This window comes from Mirounga angustirostris, unplaced genomic scaffold (assembly GCF_029215605.1).
Source record: "Mirounga angustirostris isolate CCGP_5_RB_7025 unplaced genomic scaffold, mMirAng1.0.hap1 SCAF_8, whole genome shotgun sequence".
NCBI classification, from domain to species: domain Eukaryota; kingdom Metazoa; phylum Chordata; class Mammalia; order Carnivora; family Phocidae; genus Mirounga; species Mirounga angustirostris.
Genome location: NW_026991716.1, coordinates 115787531 through 115807049, shown reverse-complemented (window position 1 = coordinate 115807049; position 19519 = coordinate 115787531). Strand labels below are relative to the sequence as shown.

Sequence of the window (19519 nt, the reverse complement as noted above, 5' to 3'; positions counted from 1 at the left end):
TCTAAATGAAATTACTGTTGGTTCTACTAAACTCCTAATCCCAAGTGGTAGCACACAGGTGCAGCCCGATCGTGTACTACCCCCAGGGCTCTTGGGTGAGCCGGAAGGGCCAATGTTTCACAAATGCGTATCTATTGTAACTTTAAGAGGAGCAATCCCTAATACTGAACAGTCACTCTTCAGCTCCATTAAATAAGACACAGCAAGGGGAAAGATGTATCTTGCAAAATGGCTTTCAAGTTCAAGTTGAACTACATTATAATTATACTGTGGCACAGAGGCAGCTTGTGGGCACTTCTTGTTAAAACAGCACAATGTATCAACTTCTGACAAGACTCTCAGTATAGCCTTCAGCAGCGACCTAAGATTACTACTCTCCTACAACTAGAGGGGAGTCTTACCAGAGTAACAAAAGCACATGAGGTACAACCCATCACAGCTTCTTTCTCATACCCATCTTGTAGGTGAGAGGTTTCGCTTTTTAAAACTACACTTTCGTAACTTGGAAAAGATATTTAACATTTTCTATCATATTAAATTAGCAACATAAAACATTATGCTTAATCTATAAAGTTCTACTCCGGTTCGCTCCCTAGAGTTTATATACATACTTTTACTTCTAATCTGCAAGAAAAAATTCCTATTTGATATTTGGTAACAGAGCAGTAAAAGATACTATACACATGTGGCATATATATATTTACAAAATACACTTCAAAAAGAAGCCAACATACTTTAGCAAAAGTCTAAGCTTGCATAGATTAAAAAGAAAAAAGAATTATGAATACAATTTTTGTTAAAATAGAAAATGGGGAATAAAAGTTACAGAATGGATATGAAGAGAGATCTTTTCCAAACTTTTATTTGTGCACATTCAATTGAAAAAGATAACTTTTACAGGTTCTTTGGTGCCCATATTCAGCATACAAAAATGTAAAAGACTATTCACAAATAAAACACATTAGCTCAAACTGGGAAGAAATAATGACAATAACGAAACAATTTAAGGTAGTGCACACTGTGACAGCTCTGCTTACGGGGACATGAGAATTACTGCGAAAATAAATAGAATGTCCTTTTGTAAAAGCAGCAATGTCATGTCTTGTAAACTTCCTTTTTATATTACAGCAAGGTTTGAAATAAAATCCAAAGGGCCTGGAGCTTACACTGTAGCCGTGAATGAATAAAAGAGTCTATTTCCTCAATTACTGTTGGTCCAGTTTTCCTTTTGTTTTGAGTCCAATGTGCAGCAGGTTTTAAAAGGTGCTCAGTTAGGGATTCTAACCAATTACGTGATGAATTATAAAATTTCTTTCCTGCTTTCAAACACAAACGGGTAAATCTGCTCCACAGCGGTAGCAACAGCCTTTACGTTGGGCCCTGTAACAAGCACAACGGAGAAAGGCCTCGTGAGACGAGCGAGCGCTAGGAACGTGCATTTCCCGGCACTGAAAACATTCACATGGTTTAGACTATCGGATTAATTGTTTAAAAGAAAGATCTACACTTTACATAATTATACAGTCATAATAAAACCAAGAGAGTGAAATCTTTTCTGAACAATTCAAGGAAATGTGAAACACAAAATGCTATTATTCACCTTGGTTTAGGGCAGCGTGAAGACAGTATATATAAAAAGCACGTCTAACAGCGCTGTTGGATGCTGATTAAAGGAAGAAGTGATAAACGGGACTAGACACTTTGGTCACTATCCTTTTGGTCACTGTAGCCTGGCTTTTGGTTAGGCTACCGCTGATGCTCACAGGAGTACTAAGGAGTCCAGTAAAGTAAAACAAAGCTGCTTCCAAAGTACTGGGAAACCAGAGTGCGGTTATTAACTAAGTGGTCTAAAAACCCCTCACAGATTTACTAGTACTCACTACCTGCCACATGTTTAATATTAATCTGGCCATTCATCCTCACAGCTTACTCAGTAAATAGGGAAACACACATGCGGGAAGGGGGTGACAGTATATGTGAATTAATCCACATAATGTTTGGAATAACTTTTTAAAAATGTAATCTCCATTTAAATAGCTAAAAAGAAACATAAAAAGAGACAATGAAAATATTTTCATAAAACTTATTTTGAACAAAATTCAAAATTCTTAATTCTTTTGAAAGATGCTGAAAACGTACATATTGTACCCACTGTGAACTCTCTGAGGGTACTGACCACATGTTATCTGGGTCTGCTCCTTCCTGATTACCCTCCCCTCCCCCACACAGGACAGTGCTTTGCCTATGGGAACCACTCAGTATCTGTTCACTGAATTGTTAACATTTCATAGGATGTTCCAGATGTAAATATATAATGCATACTAATTAACCCAATTATCCTCAGCTTGTTATTATGTTGTTTAATTATCTATTAACTCAGTAAATACAGATTTTACCTAAGCATCGTAAACTCTATACTTAGTAGGGACCTATCGATCAATAGACTTTGGGGCTTCTCAGAAGTCTGGGCTCCAAAATGTAGAAAGAGATAGCTGAAAGAAGGGAACAAATGGGACTGTGCCCCATCCCTCCACTTTAAGAGTCAGGCATGACGCGGGCAGTAGGCTTTAAAAGTCTCCAAGGAAGATGTGAAAACCCACAGGATGAGTCAAAGTTGGACGATAAGTTTACTTGTTGTGAGTCTAAAGGTGTCAATAATGTGTATTTTCCTCTAAGGACTACGGAATACAAAGAAAAATTCAAGAACACGAAAGAAATTCTCCTGAACTCAGTTTAGCTGAAGGTTGGGCCTGACGCCCAAGTGGTATTTCTGTACCATTTATAAATACAGTCCCTTTAAAGCCATCCTGAGCACTAAAGTTCTCAATGCCTGGTTGCTTGAATCCACCCCTTCTAAATACTTAAGACTCAAAAGATACAGAACAAAATACACATAAGACATGGCAGAGAGGTACCAATGATATTTGCCTATTTTACTTATATAAAACCTCTTCTCCATGATGTTTACAAAATGGGTTTCTCTTTGAATATTTTAAATGCAAGACATCATAAATTAAAGAAATATCATACTATGAAAATATATACTAGGATATTCTTAACAGGTCCAAACTGGAAACTATCCAAATGCTTATGGACAGTATAATTCACATCCTGGGTACTATACAGCAATAAGAATGACTGATCTATTACTACATGGAATAATATGGATGAATCTCACACTAAGATAATAATGAGTGAAAGAAGACAGATACAAAATAGCATATGTAAGATTTTAAAATAGTATATAAAAGTAGAGAAAACTAAACTACAGTGTTAAAAGTCAGGATACTGTTTCCCCTCGAGGAGTAGAAGTGACTAACGGGGACAAATGAGACATTATTTCCAGTTCGATATAGGCACCTCATTCAAACCATAATTGACCATAAGCTTGGTTTCAATATCATAAAATACCTGTTACTGTGATACTTCCTGTTGAAAAAATCTGTAATGTAGCTCTTAGAGATTTTATCCGATAGCACACAGCAGGATGAAGTTCAGGTTCGTAACTATACCAAAAAAAAAAAAAAAATCACAATTAATATAAATATTTACAGGTTGACAAGTAATTACAAATTTGGTAAGTTGTCTTGATTCTTCAAAGACCTACCTGGCATGAGGTCTATTGTTCTTTGTGAATTCTGGCAAACGGATTTCAAATGGCATGTTACACACTGCCAAAACGTTAACGACCTTAAAATCTGTAAATATTACCTGTAGGAAAGAAGTACAACTCAATGAATTGTTTTGAAACAAAAAAATTACTCATCAGAAAAAAAAAAAAAAGACAACTGCTCATCAGTTTTCTTTTTGCGGGGGTAAGCTGAGAAAATTGTGTTTTTAAATGGGATTTTTCTCAACACTCCCAATGTTATGCTAAGACAAGAAGCAGGCTGAAAAGTAACTTCAGCAACTCCTACCAATAACTTGAATGGCTGTATCTTATTATGCTTCGAAATGTTCCCAGTAAAACCACAATTCTGGATTAACTGTTCTCCAGCTGAGTACTTGCACAAGGCAGTTGATGAAAGTCACAGAACTGTCCAAAGTGGCACCACCATCAGTCAAGACTCTCAATATTGCCACTTTCCTCAAGCACCAACCCTCCCCTACCCATCAGCACTTCCGTGCCTTTCTAGCACCTTCCACCTCAGGGAAGACTGAAGAGGTCAGAAAGAAACTCAACTTCCCACCACTGCTCATTCAAATTCCATACAGCCTGGACCCACCTCTTTGGGGACCACAGCTCATCTTTATCTTCCTTTCATTTACTCATCATTTGCAAGTGATGTAACAAATCCATAATATGTACTAATTTTACTCAAATTTATGCCTCCATAAAATTATATTTGATGAAACCTGCCAGTGACAGTCACTTTCCATGTGAGAGCCCGCCAACCAGTGTGTACTTTTTGTGGACCAAACCACGGATTTGACACAGCAAGCCAATCTTACAAATGTCCCTTTTTATACAACATGCATTTTGTTTTGGATTTATGTCATTTTTAACACATCTGATTGATTTTACAGAATGCAGCCTTTTCTCAGTCCTTATACACTGGTGTATAGTTGGTATTAGTCATGTGAATTCTTTTCAACTTACAACACAGTGTAGTTATTGCTAAAGCACAGATTACATAAGTTCGGCGTATTTTAAATAATCACAATTCCCTGTTATAATAGTAATGTTCTCGCTAACAGTAATATGTAGGAACACTGTTTACTCTTAGCCATTAAATGCATAGATCTGTGGAAGTTCCATTCTAGTTCTTTTTTCTTCTTTATAATTTATGTGATAGCTATCTATAAATAAAAACAAATACACTTTAACTTTTTAAACATATGGCCCTACTCTCTACTCATCATCCCGACATACCACTCTTGAGATGATCAAAAACAAGATTTTTTTGGTGAGAAGTGAACAGCCTAAAAGAGTTGAAAAGGCAGTTCACTTGTAAGGCAACAAATCTCTCAGTGAGCAAGGGGTTAGTGAAAATGCCAAGATCCTTTACAAGTACTCACATGAGTAAGAGTTCGCTACTAAATTTTTGTACTGAAGGACAATAAGAAAAAGGCCAATCATGAGAAGAGTATCTGTGTGATTTCTTTTTTTCCCTTAAAGATTTTATTTATTTGAGAGAGAGAGAGAGAGAGAAGGAGAGCGAGACCGTGCACAAGCAGGGGGAGTGGCAGAGGGAGACGGAGAAGCAGGCCCCCCTTGAGCAGGGAGCCCCGAGGCAGGGCTCAATCCCAGGACCCTGAGATCATGACCTGAGCTGAAGTCAGACATTTAACTGACTGAGCCACCCAGGCACCCCTCTGTGTGATTTCTTTAGTCTATCAAATTAAAAAGTTTAACTTTATAAATTAAATCCCATAATATTTGTAGTTTGGATGTTTTTTGAAAATGTTACCTGAAAACCTAGTTTCTGCAGACTGCGGGCTAAACGTCTGGCACCAAATTTAGCTTCTTCTTCACTATGGTTTTAAGGAAAGAAAAGATGATCAGTTACACAGGAAATGAATTTTATACTGACAAACATGACAAACTGTACACATGATTTTGTTTTAAGTCTAGGAAAATGTCCTTTCCACGAAGGAAAAATTTAAAAATTCAAGTAAAAATTTCAAGTAAAATTTACCTTGTTGCTCCAGTGCAAATAATTTTTCCTGAGGACCAAATTGTAGCTGTAATTCTAGGTTTTCTAAGCTTCATTAATACTTTCTGCAAAAGAACAAAATAAAACAAAAACGTGGTTATATATTAAGTGTTAATTTTCACTTATGATTCTGCTCCATGTGGCCATTTTAATAAAAGTGTAACTACTACTTGACGCTTACCCAAGACTGAAATAAGTAACTGTTCTCCAAATCATCCATTCTGACATCAAGTACCATACTGAACACAAAGAACATATTAATTCAAAAAGACATTTAATTAATTATAAATACAAGGTCTGTATAAACATCTTACTATATACTTGAAATCAATGTGCTATAAGCATGCAAACTTTTCAACTCTCATTCCACCCTAGTCATGTAACTGGAATTTGCAATTTGCATGGATCCTTAAAGATGCCAAACTTATTAAAACCTCAGGAGTTTTGCAGTAATTGTTACTATTTCATCTGGAATATTCTTCCCTCAATATTCTCACTTTCATTCTCTCACCAGATGTCAGAGAGAGAGGCCTTCCCTGACCACTCCACCAAAGCACCCATCTCCGCATTGCTCCCCACCTCCTACCCTGCTTTATTCTGCTTCATGGTACTCATCATTATATTGTATCTTACAATTGAGATGCCTACTACATATTCAAGTTCAATATATAAATCTTGAGTGCAGGACAAATGTTGGACCTGGAGATGTAATTTTAGATTCCTTAGATATGAAAGGCATTTAAGGTTGTGGGTTTGAATGAAATTATCTACACAGTGAGCATAAATCAGTCAAGGACTGAGGTCCAAGAGAACAATGTGAATTTAAATTTTCATTGCAATTTTTCATTTATGGAAAATATTATATGCCCATTATGTATAAGAGATAAATGTTTACTGAATATTGTAACATATAAATGAATCGGACATTTCTCCTTAAAACTTCTGTTACTTTTGGAGTTTCACGCTTTCTCTGTCATATGTCATATTATCAAACTTTCGCTATTAAGTCTGGAAGGATAAAATTTAACAAAGAGCCAAATTAAACTTGAACCAAAAGATATTATAAAATTTCATACACAAGGGGTTGAGAAACACTGAGTTTATTCTGCATTTAATTGTCTTTCACCACCACCTTATCCATCAATTCAGCTTCTTCAATTAACCTTCTATGAAAAATGACTTCCCTGTCACATGGCATGCTAAGTTCCAAAGCGGTATTAGGCATTTTACTCTCTAACCGTCTTAGCAGATATCTTTTGCCTTTATTTAGGTGACGATGGCATTACTGATGAACTTGAAAATCTTTAATTGTGGGTCACTGCAATTTTTAATTGAATTTAATTCATCTTAACTTAGTTTCTAGTACTAAGAGCTAATGATAATTTACTGAGATATACTGGCACCTAATTTTTAGAGCTAGAGCTTTCATATACATTCATAATTTTCATGATAAATGTATAAGATATATATTTCAATACCATTTGGTTTATAAAAGCCAGTGAACACACATTGTCACTTGTAATGTTAATCTCATTAAGGTTAAAAGCAAGTTATCAATGTTTTTATTTTAAATATTATAGGTCTAACAAAAACTAAAATTTATAGTGTCTGGGTTAGGATATGAGCCATATTATTTTCAGCAATTTGTTACTAAAGAATACCAACTATTTTGGCTAAATAAAGAGGGGTATTAAAATATACTACAAAAATCACAACATATATATTAGGGCATCATTCGTATCATACATCATTCATGTAACTATATATTTTTAAAGATTTATTTAAAAAAGAGAAAGTGAGAGAGTGGACGGAGGGCTAGAGGGAGAGCATAGCCTGACACAGGGCTCGATCTCACGACCTGAGCCCAGAACCTGAGCCAAAACCAAGAGTCTGACATTTAACCGACTGTGCCACCCAGGAGCCCCTAAAAAATTATATTTGAATAGTATATGCCACATATAAATGCCCCCTTCTTCATTTAAAAGAAATTGAGAGGACAATACAATTCTAGTAGCCTGTGAATTCTTTGCTAAGACCTGGAGACAGGGAACATCCAAAAGCTGACACTTCACAGGAGGAGGGGCCACTTCTACAAGGCTCAATGTTGTAGTGAGTACAACTCGCACGTGGTAAGGTACTCATAAACTATCTGTATAGAGAATATGTTTTAGAATATGATTCACAGCACTATAAAATTAGTCTGTATAGCACACATACCAAAATTAAGATACTTACTCCAACATCACGCTTATAAATTACATTTGCTCCCTCCAAAGCAATCTTCCTTAAGTTCAAATGGCATCTTGTTCTAAAAACACAGACTACATTTGTAATTAGAATGTCCAATGCAACATCACTGTCTGCATCCATTGGGGTAGTTTAAAAACTTAGCTTCCCACCACGAAGATCACATCCTGAGAAATAAAACAAAATAAAGTAATTAAATATTCTGTTAATTTATTTTTCACAAATAGTCCTAAAAATTAAAATATAAGAAATGAATTACATTATTTATTTTTTAAATGTTATTCAAACCAAATCATGTCCCTTCTGTTGCCCATTAAAAAAGTCATTTTCAAAAAGATAATAAACATATCATATAAAATATGCTTTCAAAATCCGGGCCTAACTTGTATTCCTTACAATTAATAAGGAACTTTCACATGCCAGGAGCCTACCAGACTCATCTCCTGCTACTTGCCTTAACAACCACTATGTTTCAGGTGTATCACAGTTATAGCAATTCTCCAAATATACCAAGTTCAAGGGCTGGACTTCGTGGTCCCAATGTCCAATCATTACTATAACCCACCTCATACAACTTGCCAGGGCTAAAAAAAAAAAAAAAAAAAAAGATGACCTATTTTTCCTCTATTTTAGGTAACTGGCTTACTTGTTTAAAGAAGGATAAATATTAATTATATTAGTTAACAGATTTTTCTCATTTACTAGTCATTCATTCATTCTTCATTTATCAAATATCTTCCATATACTGAAGACACCAGAGAAAAAAATGAGTAAGACAAATCTTTTGTCTTCAAGGAGCTCTGTAAAAAGCACACCACCATTTTTGTCAAGATCACAGTCTTCCAGAATATACCTTTCAAAACTATGATATGAGCATTTCTATAAACAAACAAAAATGAGCCCTAGTTTTTACTAAGCATATGACCCGTATCCAGCTAAAAAATTCTCTTTGACTAGGTTTCTATTTATTTATTTATTTGAGAGCGGGGGAGGAGCAGAGAGAGAGAGAGAAAGAGTCTCAAGCAGACTCTGTGTTCAGCACGGCCCATGTGGGGCTTGATCTCACAATCCTGAGATCATGACCTGAGCCAAAACCAAGAGTCCAAAACTCAACTGACTGAGCCACCCAGGTATCCCTAGGTTTCCACTTCTTAAAAAACAAGTAACAGGAATTCAGCTTACCTAACCCACAAAGAGAAAACCAGAAAACACTAATATTACTATTATAATGACCTTTAAAGATTCCTTGAAGCTGCAAAATGAAAAACTAGTATTCCTTATAAGGATTCAAATTATTATATGATTAAAACAATGAAGATGCCAAGAGTCCCAATAAAGAAAATTCAAGCTTGTTTTCCTGTCTTTCAGTATTTGATAGAACACAAGTCAGACCAAGCCTTCTAGCACCAGTCTGGGATGATGGAGCATTCAGCTCTGTGTACCACATGTATCTTAGCTTCATCAGGTTTTCTCACATTTACATTCCCTTCAATCTGTTTATCTTCTTGTTTTGTCGTTTTTTGTGTATATCTGAGCAACCTCAAACAATTTTTATGTACAAGGAGTGGAGCAGGGGTAGCAGTGGATAGCTATATATGTAGACAGATTAATAAAGAGGACAGAGGCAGTTATCAATACTGATCTTAAACAGTGGGATCAATATCTGACTCACCACTTAACCAGTTACGAGAACCTGACAGGTTATGCAATCTATCTGGGCCTCAGTCTTCTCATTTGTGGCATGAAAGACAGTGCCCTACCAGAAAGTGTAGGGATTATAGAGAAGGTATAAAAAGTACCTAGCACATGTATCTGGTAACAATAACACAAAAATGACAGTTAATATAGATCAAATAAGTTTAAATCAGAGAGATACCTTAGTATCATTTCCCATGATTATATTATAAACCAGATATTGAGCCACCTAGACCTCACCGGGTTTCCTATGTTCCTATAAAAACTGTGCAATAACTGTGAAGTAAAGAAGCTCTTAGTTGCTTACCTCAACATCCATTCTATCCTTCCTTCACAATATACAGAACCCAAAAGAATCCAGCTGGGTACACTGTGGGAGAAATCAAATACTCTACGTACTTTCAAGGCCCCCTGGTAACAGATATAGCCAAGAGGCCACATGGCCCTGTCATGGTTAATGAAATGTAAAATGAAATAAATGGTTTTGTGTCTTTGGGGAAGAAAAGACTGCTTAGAGCGACCAAACTCAGCCAGCAAAAACCCCTTTGCCTTTCCACCCTTCTTCACTTTTATTGCCTGGAGTTTGGATATAAGAGTTAGAGCTCAAGTAGCCATTTGGGATCATGAGAGTATGTGATAATGATAGTAGAACAGGAAGACAGAAGATGCCTGAATCCCCGATACAGTGAAACTCATTATCTCTGCACTTCCTAATTCCAGACTTGATGAACGTGAGAGAAAAATCAATTTCCCTATCAGGCCTGAACATGTTGGATTTTTGTTATATGCTGCCAAACCTAATCCTAACAGATACACATCTCATGAGATAGCCTACAGAAAGCACTACTTAAGGAGAAACTATGAAGAAACTATGTCAAATTTACTGTTTCACACAGATTTTTTTTTTTTACATCAAACAGGTTAAAACAAATTAAGGGGAGAATACAAGGGCAATATATAGGGTAAAAATAAGTCAAGAGTAGGTGTAAAGCAAATCTTGGTGAATGCAAAGAAGCCTTGAAATTAATACAAAATAGGTGATTGTGTCTGTACTTTAGCAACTTAAATTCTAAAAATGAGGTCACAGGCCTAGTTCATCTTAAGTTACTCAATGTTCGTATTTTACATAAATATAATCTGGCAAGCAGCCTCAGAAAATACTATTGCTCTCACAGGTTTTCAATCAAGGATATAATATGAAGTCAGTACTTAAAAAAGAGACATCTACACAAATGAAAGACTCCACATTTCTGAAGCATTACAAATAAAAAAAAAAAACCCACTTGCAATTAATTTATCTATCTTGTAAAATAAGGGAGTAGTGCTGGATATTAACAAAGATTCACCCCACAGCTAACATCATACTGAATGCTGAAAAGCTCAAAGCTTTTCCTCTGAGATCAGGAACGAATCAAGGATGCCTACTCTCACCACTTTTATTCAACATAGTATTGGAAATCTTAGCCAGAACAATTAGACAAGAAAAAGAAAATGCATCCAAATTGGAAAGGAAAAAAGTAAAACTATCACTTTTTGTGGATGACATGATTTTAAACACAGAAAACCCTAAAGACTGCACCAAAACAGCTATAACATAAATGGATTCAGTAAAGTTGCAAGATACAAAATCAATATATAAAATCTGTTCTGTTTCTACACATTAGCAACAACTATCAGAAAGAGAAATTTTAAAAACTCACTTTACAACTGCATCAAAAAGAATAAAATACCCAGGAATAAATTTAAACAAGGAGATGAAAGACCTATACACTGAAAACTGTAAGACACTGATGAAAGAAACTGAAAAATAAACAAATAAATGGATATACCATATTCATGGATTGAAAGAATTAATATTAAAATGTCCATACCAGGCGCCTGGGTGGCTCAGTCATTAAGCGTCTGCCTTCGGCTCAGGTCATGATCCCAGGACCCTGGGATCGAGTTCCGCATCGGGCTCCCTGCTTGGCAGGAAGCCTGCTTCTCCCTCTCCCACTCCCCCTGCTTGTGTTCCTGCTCTCGCTATCTCTCTGTTAAATAAATAAATAAAATCTTAAAAAAAAAAAAATAACAATAATAAAATGTCCATACCACCACAAAACAATCTACAGATTCAATGCAATCTCTATCAAAATTCCAATGGTATTTTTCACAGAAACAGAATAAACAATTCTAAAACTTGTATGGAACCATAAAAGCAATCTTGAGAAAGAACAAAGCTGGACTCTGATTTCAAGCTATATTACAAAGCTATAGTAATCAAAACAGTGTGGCATTAGCATAAAAACAGGCACAGAGATCACTAAAACAGAATAGAGCTCAGAAATAAAACCCATGCATATACAGTCCACTGATTTATGAAAAAGGAGGTGAAAATATACAATGGGGAAAAGACAGTCTCTTTCAATAAGTGGTGTAGAGGAAAACTGGACAGCCACATTCAAAAGAATAAAACTACACTATCTTCTACCATACACAAAAATTAACTCAAAACAGATTAGAGACTTAAAAGTAAAACCTGGAAATATAAAACTAGAAGAAAATAGGTGGTAAAGTTCCTTGATATCAGTCTTTGCATTGAATTTTTAGATCTAACTTTATTTTTTAAAAAAGATTATTTATTTATTTATTTGAGAGAGAGAGAACCCACGAGTGGGGCAAGGGTCAGAGGGAGAGGGAGAAGCAGACTCCTGCTGAGCAAGGAGCCTGAGCCAGGGCTCGATCCCATTACCCCAAGATCATGACCTGAGCCGAAGTCAAACACTTAACCAACTGAGCCACACAGGTGCCCCTGATTTTTGGATCTAACTTTAAAAGCAAAGGCAACAAAAGCAAAAACAAACAAGTGGGATATAGATTAACCTAAAAAGCTTTTGCATAGCAAACAAAATGAAAAGGCAACCTACTGAATGGGAGAAAAGAGCTGCAAATCATATACCCGATAAGAGGTAAATATCCAAAAAATATAAAGAACTCCTATAACTCAATAGTAAAAAACAATAATCTGATTAAAAAATGGGTAGAGGAACTGAAGAGACATTTTTCCAAAAAAGACATACTGATGGTCAACAGGCACATGCAAAGATACTCAATGTCACTAGTTATCAGGAAAATGCCAGTCAAAACCACAATGGGCTATCACTGCATATGTGTTAGAAAGGTTGTTAACAGAAAGGCAAAAAATAACAAATGTTGGTGAGGATGTGGAGAAAATGGAACCTGTGTGCACTGTTTGTTGGAATATAAATTGGTGCAGCTGCTATGGAAAACAGTATGGAGGTTCCTCAAAAAATTAAAAATAGAAATAACATATGATCCAGCAATTCTGCTTTTGGATATTCATCTGAAGAAAAAACGTCAAATCGAAAAGATATATGCACCCCTATGTTCATCACAGTATTATTTACAACAGCCAAGATATGGAAATAACCTAGTGTCCATCAATGAGTGAATGGATAAAAAAGATGTGGAATATGTATATATACAATGGAATACTTCTCAGCCATAAAAAAGAATGAAATTTTGCCATTTGCTACAACATGGATGTACCTTGAAGGGTATTAAGCTATGTGAAATTAATCAGACAAACAAAAATTTTACTTATATGTGGAATCTAAAAAACAAAACAAATAAACAACAACAAAAGCAGAGACTAAAAAATACAGAGAAGAAACTGATTATTGTCAGAGGGGAAGGTGGGTGTGGGGATGGGTGACATACAAAGGGGTTGAGGTACAAAGTTCTAGTTATAAAATAAATAATTCACTGGGGTTAAAAGTATAGCACAGGGAATATCAGTCAATAATATTGCATTAACTTTGTATGTTGACAGACAGTAACTACATTTATCATCATAAGCACTTTTTAATGCATATAAATGGGGAATTACTAAGTTGTACACCTCAAACTAATATAATATTATATATGTCAACTATACTTCAATTAAAGAAAAGGTTAAAAACAAGAAAGAAATACCTATTGGAAAATAAGAAGCTTAGAAACAAATGACTTAAGCATTTGATCCAAGAAATCAAGTAAATAATAACCACAAATATATAAGGAAGAAACTAATAAAAGTAGAAATAGTAAAACTAAAAAAACCAAACATGGTAGAAATAAAAATTCATCTCAAATTTTAAGATTCCAATAGTTTTTTCATGAGTATTAACAAATAATTTTCTTCTATTTTTTTTGTACAGTGTAGTAAAACAACATATATATAAAATTACTATAAGAAAAATAAAATTAATTCTATTTTGATTTCAATATAATTATCAATAACTGTCTCACCACCCATGGTTTAATGAGGTGTTTTGTCCTGTGTCTCAAGTAAATGTCTATGAGTTGTCCAATATTTTCTTGTAATAAAAAGCAAAGTTCAAAACTGCACCTGTCCTAACTTCAGGAAATGTCATATTTCTAGCTTTTTATTAAATGCATTATAACTGTGGTCAAAAGTACAAACTTCCAGTTATAAAAATAAATAAGTCCTGGGGATATAATGTACAGCCTGGTGACTAAAGTTAATACTACTGTTTCCTATATTTGAAAGCTGATAAGAGAGATTTAAAAAGTTCTCATCACAAGAAAAAGAATTTGTAACTATGTGTGGTGATGGATGTTAATGACATAGTGTGGTGATTATTTTGTAACTCATACATATATTGAATCATTAAGCTGTATACCTGAAACAATGTTACATGTCAATTGTATATCAATAAAAAATTTTAAATAGTCTTAGAAAAAAATGCATCATAGAAGTTGAAGCAGCTTATTCCTCACTCAATGATTTTAGGGATAAGAACAAATTGTGTTTTAGGTTCTCTGACTTTCTAGCGGTATTCAAAAACATTACTTGAGCAACCATCACAAACTGCAACCTTAAAGCATTACTTGGAAAACACCGCCACCTCCTGGCTCTTAAGACAAAGTGCAAAAACTACAGATGTACCTTGCAGATATTGTGGGTTTGGTTCCAGAGCACCATAATAAAGTGAGTAACTCAATAAAGCAAATCAAATGAATTTTTTGGTTTCTCAGTGCATATAAAAGTTGTGTTTGCCCTATACTGTAGTCTATTAAGTGTGCAATAGCATTATGTCTAAAAAAAATCAATGTATATACTTTATTTCTTTATTGCGAAAAAAAAGCTAACCATCATTTGAGCTTTTAGCAAGTCAATCTTTTTCCTGGTGGAGGGTCTTGCCTTGATGTTGATGGCTGCTGAGTGATCAGGTGGTGGTTGTGGAAGGTTGGAGGCTGTGGCAATTTCTCAGAGTAAGACAATAATAAAATTTGCCAGATGGATTGAATCTTCCTTTTACAAACAGTTTCTCTATAGCATGTGATACTGTTTGATAGCATTGGGCCACTGTTAGAACTTCTTTTAAAATTGAGGGTCAATCCTCTCAATCTACTAAACCTACTACTTTATCAACTAAGCATATGTAATATTCTAAATCCTTTGTTGTTGCTTCAACAATCTTCACAGCATCTTCACCGGGAGTAGATTGCATCTCAAGAAAACATTTTTGCTCATCTGTAAGCAACTCCTCATCCACTCAAGTTTGATCATGAGATTGCAGCAATTCAGTCACATCTTCAGGCTGCACTTCTAATTCTCATTCTCTTGCTTTTTCTACCACATCTGCAGTCACTTCCTCCACTGAAATCCTGAGCCCCTTAAAGTCATCCATGAGGGTTGAAATCCATGAGGGTTGAAATTAGCATCTTCCAAACTCCTGTTAATGTGGATACTTTGATCTCTTCCCACGAATCACAAATGTTCTTAATGGCATCTAGAATGGTGAATCCTTTCCAGAATGTTTTCAATTTCCTTTGCCCAGATCTACCAGAGGAATCACTATCTGTGGCAGCTATAACCTTACGGAAATGTATTTCTTAAATAGTAAGACCTGAAAGTTGAAATGACTCCTTGATCCATGGACTGCAGAATGGCTGTTGTGTTAGCAGGCATGAAAATAGCATTAATTTCGTTGTACATCGCCATCAGAGCTCTTGGGTGACCATGTGCATTGTCAATGAGCAGTTAATATTCTGAAAGGAATCTTTCTGATTCCTCAACAGTGGCCTTCAATATTCAGTAGACCACGTTGTAAACAGATGTGCTGTCATCCAAGTTTTGTTGTTACATTTACAGAGCACAGGCAGAGTAGCTTTAGCCTAATTCTTAAGGGCTCTAGGATAACTGGAACGGTAAATGAGCACTGGCTTCAACTGAAAGTCCCCAGCTGCATTAGCCCCTAACAAGAGAGCCTATTGTTTGAAGCCAGGCATGGACTTCTCTCTAGCTATGAAAGCCTTGGATGGCATTTTCTTCAATCTAAAGCTGTTTTGTCTATATTTAAAATCTGTTGTTTAATGCAGCCAGCTTCATGAATGATCTGAGCCGGATCTTCTGGAGAACTTGCTGCAGCTTCTACATCCGCACCTGCTGCTTCACCCTGCACTTCTCTGTTATGGAGAAGGCTTCTTCCCTTAAGCCTCATGAACCAACCTCTGTGAGCTTCAAACTTTCTCCTGCAGCTTCCTCACCTCTCCAGCCTTCACAGAATTGAAGAGAGTTAGGGCCTTGCTCTGAATTAGGCTTTGGCTGAAGGGAATCTGGTGGCTGGTTTGATCTTCTATCCAGACCACTCAGATTTTCTCCTTATCAGCAAGAAAGCACACATTCGTGTGTTTACTGGAATAGTACTCTTAATTTCCTTCAAGAACTTTTCCTTTGCATCCACAACTTGGCTACCTGGCACAAGAGACCTAACTTTTGGCCTATCCCAGCTTTTGACATGCCTTTCTCACTAAGCATAATCATATCTGGCTTTTGATTTAAAGTGAGAGCTGTGTAATTCTTCCCTTCACTTGAACACTTAAAGGTCACTGTAGGATTATGAACTGGCCTAATTTCAATATTGTTGTGTCTCAGGGTATAGAGGGGCCTGAGGAGAGAGACAGGGGAACAACCAGTTGGTGGAACAGTCAGGCACACACAATATTTCTTGATAAAGCTTGCCATCTTACATGGGTACATTTTGTGGTGCCCCAAAACAATTATAGAGTAACATCCAAGATCACTGATCACCATAACAAATATAGTAATAATGAATAAGTCTAAAATACTGAGAGACTTTTCAAAGTGTTGGAAAGATGGTGCCAATAGATTTGCTTGGTGCAGGACTGTCACAAACCTTCCACTTGCCAAAAACTCAGAATCTGTGAAGTGCAATAAAACCAGTTAAGTCTGTACTACATTTTATATTTTCCACGCCAGGAAAGATATTTAAACTGAAAGGCTACAATAAACACTGTCATCAAAACAAGGCAAACCCCTAAAATCCAATAAAAAGCCAAAAGAACAAAACCAAATAAACCTGAGAATACGGAAAAGTAGAATCTAGCTACTTTAAGTGTATTCAAGTTGCATCTGAGGATACTGAGGGAGGAGCCTCCAACGCTTTAACCACAAAATTACCATCCATGACTTGAGAAATGGCAGAAGTAGGGGAAGACTGAATATAGAGCAATTTGCAAACAACACGAACCCTCATGGTCTCCTGGAAATTGTTCTTTTCTACAAGTGAGGCATGTCATCCAAGTAATCTCCTATTCTTTAAGAAGCTCTCAAAATAGCACATTAGGAAATAGACATTTTGTGCCCAGTTTCTAACAGATTACTTGACAGTCTCTCAACACATGCCTGTGACCAAACTACCGTTTCTGCCTTCTAAAAAGACGGTGTTCTTTCACATCTGTTTAATAGTAGAGGAGATACCTTACTTTTTAATTTTGTCTTCTGGAAACTGGTGGTATCACTGCACCTCCCAAGGTGCTTTTAAGGATTAAATATGGTTATCTATGTCCAGTACATTGCATACGGCATGCGTTCATTATATGGTAGCTATTACTGTTTGGTGGATTAACAGGTAGTTGAATTTTATTATCAAATAGTATTATTTAATGAACTGATGCAAAGCCTGAGCACAGTAACATTAACAGATGGAGAAAATGGATATCACAACATGTTAGGCAGGGGTCAGCAAACTATGGCCAATGGGCCAGTGGCTATTCTGTAAAAAAAGTTTTATTGAAACATGCCATGTTCAAGTATTTACCTAACGGCTATGTGACACAGCTAAGCACTTATGACGAAGACCAAATGACCCACAAGACTAAAACAGTTACTGTCAGGTCCTTTAAAAAAAAGCTTCTCAATTCCTGGGCTAGCCCAATGAGGCAATATCAATCAAATAAAATGTAACACTGACAAATTTTAAAGCCCACATTTTTACTAAGATGAGCAAAACATCTGTTTGTCATGGTCCTTGACTGAATCCCGGCTTGAACAAACCAGCTGTAAGAGATATTTGAGGGCAATCAGTATGTATCTGAGTGATAGATGATATTGGGGAATTACTGTTCATTTTGTTACATGGAATGATAGAGTGGTTATGGAGACAAATATGCTTATTTTTTAGAGATGCATACTAAAATATTCAGGGAGGCATGTCATGTGTATAATTTACATTAAAATACAAGCATTTTTCATTGTCTGAACTGAGTAACAATTAGATTTGGATAAGGTTTCAGATGATTCCCTAGATGTTGGCATCTTGCCACAGGAATCAAACAAATTGGGACAATCTACTCTGAGATACAGAATAGATTTGGATAGTAGACATAATTGCATTTTAGGATCAAAAAATGTCATGTTACTATTTCATTTCTTAATTGTTAAAGAGTAACAATTATTTAAAGAATTGTTTAACTAGGGGATATATGTTAACATATATTAAATCGTTTAATTGTTAACAATTTAACAACTGAACAATTGTTAAAATTGTTAACAACTGTTAAAACTAGGGGCTATATGGGTACTTGTTGTACTATTTTCCCTACAATTCTGTCTGAAAATTTCCATAATAATTTTAAAGGGTATTTAAGAAAAAGACTTTACTTCATACTAGGCCATACTAAGGCAACATGAAATTATAATTACTTAAAAGACAAACAAACAAAAGCTAGGTTAGATAGGAGTGCCCAGAGCAAAGGACGTAATAGTCTTTTTTGTGACTGAAACCTCTAGAATGTCCTAATATTATCATTTAAAGAGGGCAATGGCAACAGATATCCAGAGGAAAGTAGGATTATGAAATATAAAAATAATTGTGTGAGGAAAGTCTCAGGACATTTAGCACAGGAGAGAAAAGATAGCAGTTGTTCTCAAATATCTGAATAAAAAGGAAAATGAAAGAACCAGTTAAAGTCACATGGAAGCAAATCTCACAAAGCCACACCAATAAACAAGTACCTACAAAGCAGTAGGCTCCACAGAAGAGAAGTCTCAAAAAAAGAGGCAGCGGGGCTAGAGAATTAACCAACAGTTAGAGATGTTACAGAATGAGTCTTCCATTCAGTGGAAGAGGAGACTAGATGGTTTCTAAGATCCCATCTTATTCTAAAATCCCAGATTCTAACATCTTAGATGCAGACATGCTATAGACAAACTTAGGAATCACACACTAAATTTTGATTTTAATTCAAGAGCTATTATGTTAATTTAGTTAAATTAGTTAATTTAGTTGAATTAACATCCCAATTCTCAACATCCCATTTTCCCTTCCACATGCATTTGTGTTCAAAGGGGCAGTAAAGGAAGACAGTTGTTAGCAGCACTAAGGGGCGAAAGTATAGGCACACGACCAAAACTGCAACCCTCTCGCTTGTGTGGCAGCAAGGAGGACATTTCCGTGCATGGCACTTTAGGGGCCCATCCTTAGGGTTGGCATTCTTGTGTTCCAGCTACAGGAAGAAAACTTTACTAACAGTAGGCCTGGCCTCAAAAACTCTTGTACTTTCCAAAGGAAAGGATTATATATTATGCCACCCATATTATATAAAACATT

The 19519-nt window shown here is 35.8% G+C and overlaps 1 protein-coding gene across 4 annotated transcripts in view; it reads right to left on the bottom strand.

Annotated features, from left to right (window-relative positions):
• Nucleotides 1-848: 848 nt before the first annotated feature.
• TBPL1 (TATA-box binding protein like 1) overlaps nucleotides 849-19519 on the bottom strand; it is a 33737-nt gene continuing 15066 nt past the window's right edge. For 2 of the 4 annotated variants that reach the window (XM_045865580.3, XM_064598119.1), the window contains 6 exons: nucleotides 7893-8071; nucleotides 5640-5722; nucleotides 5412-5475; nucleotides 3608-3711; nucleotides 3412-3506; nucleotides 849-1380 (listed from right to left, as the gene is read on the bottom strand). In XM_045865580.3, the coding sequence (XP_045721536.1) occupies nucleotides 1301-1380; nucleotides 3412-3506; nucleotides 3608-3711; nucleotides 5412-5475; nucleotides 5640-5722; nucleotides 7893-8027 (561 nt within the window). In that variant the 5' untranslated portion in view covers nucleotides 8028-8071 and the 3' untranslated portion in view covers nucleotides 849-1300. Of the gene's footprint in view, nucleotides 1381-3411; nucleotides 3507-3607; nucleotides 3712-5411; nucleotides 5476-5639; nucleotides 5723-5838; nucleotides 5897-7892; nucleotides 8072-19519 lie in introns of those variants that run through there. The other 2 variants (XM_064598120.1, XM_064598118.1) reach the window with 2 other exon arrangements.